Below are 9680 nucleotides of genomic sequence, written 5' to 3' on the forward strand. Positions count from 1 at the left end.
GGGGACAAAGGGAGGATAATATTCTGGAATATTACTGGTGTGGAATATACCTCCTTTTTGCTTTCATTGGATATCACTAATCCGTTTAACTCTGTGTAGTTGTTCCTTAGGTGTTACACACAGGGTTGACTGGCTGAACTGACATTACTGCAGAGCTGAATCAGTAGATAAACAGGGATTGCCTCAAGCACCCCCACAAAATGCTGCCCTGAATAAAGGGTTACTTACTGGCCAGCATCAGGTCTCCAGGTATCTACTCCAGCCAGCATTTCTGACTGACAGCACAACTCTTTACTAAATATTTTGAAAACCACCAATGCATATACATACATTCCTAATCTCTTCAGAGGGCAAAAACAAGACTCAGAATTTCAGAAGTGAAAATGTTAGACACCATCTACTCCAGTGACTTAATCATTTTAGCTGTGGAAACCTTTCTTCAAATGAAATCGGAACTAGACGTGGGGCAGAGAACTGAAAGGCCTGGCCACTCAGTCCACTCCCAGAGGGCTCCCTGACACTCAGAGCTCAGTGTGCAAACACCTTATCTAGTCTAGCCCTATTTTAAAGTAGAGGAATTCATGACCCCACATGGGGAAGTATTTTCCAATTTTCCAGAAATATAAATAACACATGCTTATTTTAAGAGACTTCAACAATACAGAAAAGAACAAAAGAAATAAAAATCACTTGAAACCCATCATCAAGAAGTAATTCTCTCAGATAGTTATCCTTGTATCTATATTCATATAAATGTTTTGTGTGTGTAACTGGAGAAGCTATTCAAAACCATGTTTTCAACCTAATAAAAATTGTGACTTATTTTTGGGTCAAGGAAACTAAGAAGGAGACAGAGAATCCAGAAAAGAATCCTTAACTAACCCTAACCCTTCTTTCTATAAGAAGCACCCTCTAGCTGTCAGGAATCTAGCCAATTGCACTTACTGCTCCCTGTATCTGTGTTCACAGCACTAAATCCTCAGTGGTCCTATGGAGAGATCTACACCCCTCAAAGGGGCCTAGTAATTTTGACACTTCACTAACCAAGTTTCAATATTCCCCACCCTTAAGCTTGTAATTTTGATGTTTCACTAACCAAGTTTCAATTTCCCCCACCCTTAAACTTGTACTACTTTCAGATGGTCTAAAACAGTTAACCTTATGAACAGATTTTTAAAACATCTTCCAACTATATTTGCAACAGGTCTGTATCAGTCAACAAAACATCTTCCTTTCAACAGTTAATAATCATAGAGTTAGTGTTTAATGGGTAGAAAGTTTCATTTTGCAAAGATGAAAAAGTTCTAGAGATGGATGATGGTGATGGTTACACAATAGTGTAAATATACAGTGTAAATTAACAGTGTTAATACAACTGAACACTAAAAAATAGTAAATTATGTTATGCATACTTCATCACAATTTTAAAAATTGTTCAATAATTTTAAGAAAATTATGAAATGTGCTTTGCACACACTGTATTCTCTGATAATATCAGTAGTGTCTAAGTACATGTTATTTTATTTCTAGTGTTTTTCTGTATAATTGAGGACTATAAAAAGTTAAAACTCCATATTTACTAGAAAATAACTTTTTCTCTTATCACTTAATATTTACTAGGCAAACTACATACTAACATACAAAGGGCCTGTTTTTTCCTCCTGTCTTAGAATCTGTGATCTCAAAGAATGAATCCCAATTTAGTTTTTGCTTTCATGCTACCAGACCAAGCATCAGTAAGGAAACCAGCCTTAAGGCCCAATGTATTCCTAGACCTGGCTCAGGGCTGGCAGACCGCAGGATCTGCTGAAGAACATGGAGAAAAACAATGAGCCCAGATCACGGTATCTTTACCTGTGACAAAAGAATGAGTTTCTGTGACAAGAATGTAAAAATCCCTCTATCCTTCCCAAATGTTTGATCACCTTTTCACCTATGTATCATCAAACTGTTGTTTTAAGAGTCACCAAGGAGAAGGAAAAGACACAGAAAGGGCATGCTGGCAGGAAGGGACCTTTCAGTCAAGAGAACAGACCTCTTTACTCTAGGTATTTTATAATACAAACAAAAACCTTTTTGTGTTAAAAAGCACTTCCATTTATTTATCTGCTAAATCAACAAATACAAAATTTAAGATCTAAAACCCACATTCCAACATGCTAAGTATTTGTAGACATCAATGGAGTCTATTCAAGATCAACCCTTCTTTCAGGTCTTCAATGAGAGATGGGCTCTTTCAGATGCAGCCAGAAACTCTGGCAGGAGCTTGTGGAGACCTGGATGGATGTGATCTAGGCTATCATGTCATCCTACCTGGCTATACTCCACAGTCAGTATGTCTTTGGGAAGTGAGAAACTAATTCCACAGCCTCAACCTCCTGGGCTCAGGAGATTGTTCTGCCTCAGCTTTCCAAGTAGACAGAACTACAGGCATGACCCACCACACCCCACTTATTTATTTATTTGTTTGTTTGTTTGTTTGTTTGTTTTTACTGTAGAGAAGAGCTCTTGAACCCCTGGGATCAGGCAATCCTCTGGCCTCCACCTCCCAAAGTGGTAGGATTACAGATGTGAGCCACCACGCCTGGCTAGCTTTTCTTTTAAAAGGAGTCACTACAGAAAATTAACATTCTAAACAATAACAATAATTAAATATGCAAATTGAGCCAAGACTATATATTCTGAGCAATATCAACAAAAGTCAGCTTTTCTTTTAAAAAGTACCTCTAAGCTGGGCGTGATGGCTTACGCCTATAATTCCAGCACTCTGGGAGGCTAAGATGAGATTACCAGCCTGGGCAACATGGTGAGACCTCGTCTCTACAATAAATCAAAAAACTTGCTGGCATGGTGGCATATACCTATACTTTTAGCTACTTGAAAGGCTGAGGCAGAAGAATGGCCTAAGCCCAGGAGGTTGAGGCTATGGTGGCCGTGAGCATGCCACTGCACTCCAGCCTAGGCGACAGAGTGAGACTCTAACTCAAACAAAAAAAGCACCTCTACAGAAAATTAATTCTTGAAAATAATAAATCACACACATTTGCTCTTCATGCAATTTACAGCTCTTATAAGAAACTACCTGCAGGCCCAATATAAATGACCTGTGTGCACATATCACAATAATCTATTAACACGACCTTGTCCAGACACAGCATCCCATATACACTTGAGAAAAACATCCCAATTACAGTATTCACGAAGCTGATATCCTCAATACAAACTGCCCTTCATTTTCCAAATATATTTTCAGGCAAGTCAAAAAAAGCATTCTCAAATTAACCACTGAGCAATCTCATTAGATGTCCTAATAAGATAATAGTATAAGGCTGTTAACAAGTACAATTTACACAGTAAATGTTTAATAAATTGTATAAAGTCTTTCTCATTACCCTGCTTATTTCCTTCAAAGCAAAAGGTGCTGTGGATAATTATCTTGTGTATCTGCTTATGGCCTAAAGTAAATGTTGTAGAATGTCAGCTGCTTCAAGGTAGAGGCATTAGCAGTGATCACCACAGTAGTCGCCAGGCCTAGTATTGTGCCTGGTTCATTAAGGCACTCAGTATTTGTTGAATAAATAAACATAAAAATTAGGTCAGTAATACATAATTCATTTGTTTTTTGGATTTAAAAAGTATACATACATTTGTGCCTTATTATTATATATATGCATACTGATATAAAAACAAAATAAAAAATTTTAATGCAAACTGGCAATCAATAAAAAGCTATTATTGAGGCTATAGTTGGCTTGGATCAGGGATTAAGGTATTGGTATTTCAGATGGTTAAAAGTAAACATAAGAATTTCATCAAACAAAAACAGTCAAACATCTGAGTTCAAATGCAGAAAAGCTAAGTTATATTGGTTTTTGCAATCAATCACATTACTTCTTCCAAATGTGTTTCCAATGTAGTCATCTTTGTTTTTTTTTTAATTGGAGTCTCACTCAGGCTGGAGTACAGTGGCACACTCACAGCCACCACAGCCTCAACCTGCTGGGGTCAGGCAATCCTTCTGCTTCAGCCTTCCAAGTAGCTAGAACTACAGGTGCGCGCCATCACACCTGGCTAACTATTTTGTTTATTGTAGAGATGAGGTGTCACCAAGTTGCCCAGGCTGGTCTCGAACCCCTTGTCTCTGGTCTCGAACCCCTGGTCTTTGGCAATCCTCTCGTCTAAGTCTCCCAAAATGCTGGGATTACAGGCTTGAGCCACCATACCTGGCCTTCTTTGTATTTTTAAAACTGGTTTTATTGTTCTTAAAATGACTGTCAGAAAATGTGAACTTCATTTTAACTATGATCAGAGCTTGGTATTACACATAAATAAAATCAGATGAGTTTTCAAGAATCTCAAACCCAATTCACTAAGTAAGCAGCAAGTATTTTTCACCAAGAACACCTTTCTCCACATATTCAGTATCCAATTTTCATCGTGAAACAAAAAAGTGCCCCTTCAAAGCAACTCAAAAGCTCATCTGTAAGCTCTCCTCACTCTAGACATTCATTCCAACAAACTCCTGGGAGGACCACCCCCAGGAACACCAAAGAAGGGCTTGTTACTCACTTGCTGCCACGTCAGCTTCAGCCTTTCATACTGCTCCTTGCCATCTGCTGAGCAGTCAGAACAAGTAAACCTAAAAAAATTATCACCTTTAAGGTAACTGAGCTGTTCCCTCAGCTGACCTAGGAGAAAAACAGAGAATCACATCATAGGTTTCTCTAGGGCAGCGGCAACCCAAGGGTTTTGTCAGCTTGTCAGATTTTCCAAGTTTCCCATGTTGTATTTTCTTTTTTTCAGCCAACCCACGATAGCAGGGGGTGAGGGAGAAAAGATTTTTATTCTTCTAACACCAAGTACACACCCACCCCACTAGACTCTGATTTCTTAACTTTTAGAACAGCACTGGAAAAGCCAGTATCATTGCTCTGGGTTTTCCAACTGTCACATTCCTGACTCCTGAGGGCAGGTCTCTTTACACATTTTTTTCCCCAAAAAATATGGCCCCCCACCTTGTGCCAGGTATTGGGCTAGGAACCAGGAATATAACGTCCAAGAAAGACATGTGCCTGCTCTTACAGGTTCACATATCCGAGGGCAGTACAGAAGAAAGTAATCACAACGGCACAGTGTTTCTCCATCCTCACAGCACACCAGAACCACCCAAGGAGTGGTTTTTGGTTTTCTAAATATGCCTGGGTCTAAATGAAACAAACCAACCTCTGAGGCAGAGCCTTGGCCTCTGTAATTTTTAAAGTCCTCCAGGTAAGGCTGATGCTCTGGGAGGCATGAAGACCATAGGAGTGAAATGTGATGTGTCCCGGGCAGCACGAGGACACATAAAAGGGATGCCCCACCTACATTAGGAAAGCAGAGCCTGGAGGGCTAGAAATTGGCCAGGTGAAGAGGGATGGGTAGGGAAGGGCGCAGAGGCTGGGGAGATGCTTATTCCAGAGAGGAAAAAAAAAGGTGCAAAGCCCTAGGTTTAAAAAAGAATAGAAAGGTCACCTTAACTGCAAAGTTGTTTGCATGGGGATAAAAGAGGCTCAAGTTAGCAGGGGCCTGATCACAAAGGGCTGTTTAAAAATCTATCCTGTAAAGGCAAAAGGAAAGCCACTCAGAGGTTTAGGCAGAACCCAGGATTAATAAGAGACAGCACAGAAGCAAAAACCAGCTAATAAGTAAGAAATTCTACATTTGTTTTCTGTGAAAATGTTACTATTAACTAAATTTAAATAGTTGAATCCATTTTAACAAAAACATTTCCACATACCAGAAAATGATCCACTTTACAATAATATAAACACAAACTTCTCTTAGTTACAAACTCTATTACGCAAAGGCATTCCTCAAGTACTTATGCTTTGCTAGTCTCTCGCCTAATGCAAAAACTCTGTCAGTATGGACCCTATAATGGCTGGCAAGCCATGCTCAAGAACCAGAGCTGGTAGCTGAAAATCTCAAGGCTGGGGCAACCAGGTAGCAAGTATCTCCTTCCAGCAAGTGGGAAAAAAGACCGGACCTATACACCTTCAATCTGCCCATTCTAACCTCACTGTAGTATACAATAGCAGTAGTTTGCCTCATAAATTAAATATTAACAGTAATTTTTATGAACTTGAACATTAATTATACACTGATAGAATTTGGCCCCAAATCTATAAAATGATCTTGTTAGAAAAACATGGCCGGGTGTGGTGGCTCACACCTGTAATCCAAGTACTTTGGGAGGTGAAAGCAAGATAATTGCCTGAGCCCAGGGGTTCGAGACCAGCCTGGGCAATTTGGCAAGACCTCGTCTCTACAATAAATTAAAAATTAAAAAATTAGCCAGGCATGATGGCATACGCCTGTAGTTCCAGCTACTTGGAAGGCTGAGGCAGAAGAACTGCCTGAACCCAGCAGATCGAGGTGGCGGTGGCCATGGCCATGAGCATGCCACTGCACTCCAGTCTGGGTGACAGAGTGAGACTCCAACTCAAAAAAAAAAAAAGTGGCTAATTCTTTTAAGTACACAGGATTTACAATTTTCTTTTTTATTGAGTTACCATCAAGAATGTTAATTTAACAATGTGATAGAGGTTGACAACTTTTATTCATACAAATGTGTATATTTTATATAAATGTATAGCTGATCAACTAACAAATATAATTATCCTTTTATTTAGGTCTATTTTACATTCATGTTTCTTTCATACAGGTACTGACAAATCAAAGGAATTGAGAGGCTCCTTACTGGCCGGTATCCATTTCTGGCACTTGTCACAGAAGTAGGACAGCTGCTCCTCCATCCACGACACATCTCCCTCATCGCTGTTGAGGGAGTCCCCACTCTGGTCATGAGACAAATCCACTGATGCCTGGTCCTCTGATTCAACTATCAGGAGAGTCTCTCCCTCCACCTCCCCCTCCTCCAGCCCTTCCGAGGTAGATGTTCTCGTGGCTTCATCATCGTGACGACTTATCAAACTCCCCAGGTGGATGTTACTATCCATCCCTTCCTTCTCACAGGTGCAGAGCAATCTTGAGCTCTGGCCACTAACTAAAAGGGGCTTCTACCAGGACCACACACACAGAAACTCTCAGAAGAGCATCCACCCACCCTTCTTTATTCAGACATAAGGGACTCCGAAAGCAGTAATTTAGGATATATGATCCACTGTCCTTTATTTGACCAAGTTGAAAAGGATAGTGACAGAAAAAAGTTAAGATGTCACTAAGCTACCCTTCATACACGCACACACGCGCGCGCACACACACACACACACACACTCAGTGCTGTCTGTCCCACTGATATTTCACATTCAAGTCACGTTTTTTGAGATCCTTTTGCCGATAGCATCTTCTCTCTTTCTGCTTCAAGTTGCTCAGTCAAAATAATCTGTTCTCCCAAAAGACGAATGTTTTCTTTTTTCCGATTTTGCCTCTCAATGTCTCTGATCACTCCGTCACGAAGCCTCTAAAAACGTAAGAAACAGATTTCAGCAACACCCCGAGCAGGTGGTTCCCATGCTTGTGCCATTCAAATCCAAATAACAGTGTTACCAAAATACACTTGAAGCTTTCAGATTCCAAATACCCAATTACTATTTTAACTTTCTGTACAAATGGAAAATGTAACAAAAAGCAATAAAGAAATCATCAAATAAAGTTGGTAGTGTGCTATAATGTAATTACTGAAATGACTTCTTACCATATTTTAAGAAATTCCTGAACATTCAGTACAGAAAACTTAATGAGAAATAACAAAAAGAAAAAGCTGGCACTAGGTTGAATTTTAAAAGTTTAGTTGATATATGAGGCTTTAAAAACTTGTTAAGTCTACTTGGAAGACTGAGGCGGAAGGATCGCCTGAGCCCAGCAGGTCGAGGCTATAGTGGCCAGGAGCATGCCATTGCCTTCCAGCCTGGGTGACAGAGTGAGACTCCAACTCAAAAAAAAACAAAAAAACTTGACAAGTTACTACAGTAACTCGGTGAACTATTTTCCTGTTAGCAATTATCCTGGATGAAGAATAAACATCAAGAGAAAAAAGCAAATTACTAAAATCTGAACAAACCGTTAAGGATGTGCAAAAAAAGTAAACAACCTCCCTTCTTCTAGCATGTAAAATGAAAAGGAAAAATCATACAAAATGATTAATCAATTACATAACAGAGAGAGAAGGGGAAAAAAAAAAGAATGCTACTACCAGGGAAAAAAATAAAGGCCCACCAATGAACATTCCCTGAAAAAGCACTAAAAAAGCAGGTAGATAATTCCAGAACATGAAGCCTGGGAGCAAATATGAGACTCAGAAAAATACAAGTTCGGTCATAACTAATAACTAACATTTTATCTACTAAGATTAAACAATATCCTTATGAGGTACAATTAGTGGGGGTGGGCCAGAGCCTGGGTATGCTTGGATTTTCTCAAATTACTCAAAAACTCACTCAGGACCTCTTGCTGGAGTTCCTCCGGGCCTACAGCTTCATTAGCTATCATGAGGGCTCAGACATCCAAGAATCCTGGGACTGATAACTCAACCCAAACTCAGCTTTCCTGAACTGAACCCTGCACCCTGGAGAGATTCCCACTGAGACAAAAAATGAAGGTGCTAATTCCACCCCACCCCAGATCTTCCCATCCACCACGACACACCCACATGACACCCAACCCGCCAGACTCATCCTTGCACACCCACCTCCCAGACCTCCTCCTTCACAACCCTTCTCTCCCCGTCATCTCTTCCTTCCTCCACGTTTCGGTGCTGCCAGCCTCACACACCTTTCCAGGAGGTCCTGTAATGGCCTACTCACCACCACAGCCCTCCCCACTCCCCTCACCCAACACTCAGGACTCTGGCTCCTCGAGAGTCCTGCTCGGTTTCTGGTGGGTTACCATGAGGACTGAAGATGAGGCACACGAAGTGCTTAACACAGTGCCTGCGTGGCAGGTAGGAACGGGCACCACCGACCCTCCTGCCCCCGAGCCTCCCGTCATACCAGTCTGGAGCAGCTCTCCCACGGCTCCCAAGCCCCTAATGAAGGAATGATGGAAAGTCAACAGGGGGCTCCGGCCAATCTCTCCAGCTTCCATATAACCACTCTTCCACCTGAAAACCCAGTGGCTCCCACCCCTAGTTGTTTGATAAAATCCTCTGGGTCATTTTTCAAACCTGCCTACCTGGGCCTGTGTCCTGGAGATTTTCTGCTTAACTAGCTAGTCTGAGGAGGGGTCCAGCTGTAGTCACGTTGCAAGAAACTCCCAGAACACCGGACTTATCCATCAGAACCAAGCTCCATCCTATCCCTGCCAAGACCTCCAAGGTCCCTGGCTTCACTGACCTCAAAACTACATCCGACACACCACCTTCACTCCACCTTACTCCTTGTCCTTCCAGGAGGCAGGAGTCTCCCACCTGCTCCAAAGGTCACCTCCTTAGAGTCACTTAATCTTGCTCTCACTTCCTCCATGCCCTTTCATCATATCATCCCATCTCCCTCCTCAAAACTCTTACACCATCACACGCCTCCTTTCCCCTGACTTCTACAGATTGTGAACACTGAGGACCTCGCCAGCTTCCTCTGTGTACCAAGCACAGAGCACCGTCCAAACCTCTAACAGGCAAATCACAGAAGACAGACTGTTTACCACCCCAGGAACTGTCCAGGTGTTGAGTTCGCCAACGACCT

At 41.4% G+C, this 9680-nt stretch overlaps 2 protein-coding genes across 3 annotated transcripts in view; both read right to left on the reverse strand.

Annotated features, from left to right (window-relative positions):
• KAT14 (lysine acetyltransferase 14) overlaps positions 1–7067 on the reverse strand; it is a 35042-nt gene extending 27975 nt beyond the window's left edge. For both annotated transcript variants that reach the window (XM_008059779.1, XM_021713237.1), the window contains exons 1-2: positions 6740–7067; positions 4570–4688 (exon numbers count right to left, since the gene is read on the reverse strand). In XM_008059779.1, the coding sequence (XP_008057970.1) occupies positions 4570–4688; positions 6740–6998 (378 nt within the window). In that variant the 5' untranslated portion in view covers positions 6999–7067. The remainder of the gene's footprint in view (positions 1–4569; positions 4689–6739) is intronic.
• Positions 7068–7144: 77 nt separating this feature from the next.
• Positions 7145–9461, reverse strand: PET117 (PET117 homolog). The gene is made up of 2 exons (XM_021713234.1): positions 9423–9461; positions 7145–7462 (listed from the first exon to the last, which is right to left on the reverse strand). The coding sequence occupies exons 1-2, from the start codon at positions 9459–9461 to the stop codon at positions 7313–7315; spliced, it is 189 nt and encodes a 62-aa protein (XP_021568909.1). The 3' UTR covers positions 7145–7312.
• Positions 9462–9680: the final 219 nt, after the last annotated feature.

The sequence above is a fragment of the Carlito syrichta genome, unplaced genomic scaffold, assembly GCF_000164805.1.
Source record: "Carlito syrichta isolate Samal-C Ts95f unplaced genomic scaffold, Tarsius_syrichta-2.0.1 Scaffold304359, whole genome shotgun sequence".
NCBI lineage: Eukaryota > Metazoa > Chordata > Mammalia > Primates > Tarsiidae > Carlito > Carlito syrichta.

Coding starts and splice junctions, on each gene's coding strand:
- PET117 (XM_021713234.1), bottom strand. CDS start 9,461: ATGGAGGAAGTGAGAGCAAGATTAAGTGACTCTAAGGAG. Junction 7,463..9,422: donor GATTAAGTGACTCTAAGGAG/GTGACCTTTGGA, acceptor TTACGTTTTTAG/AGGCTTCGTGACGGAGTGAT.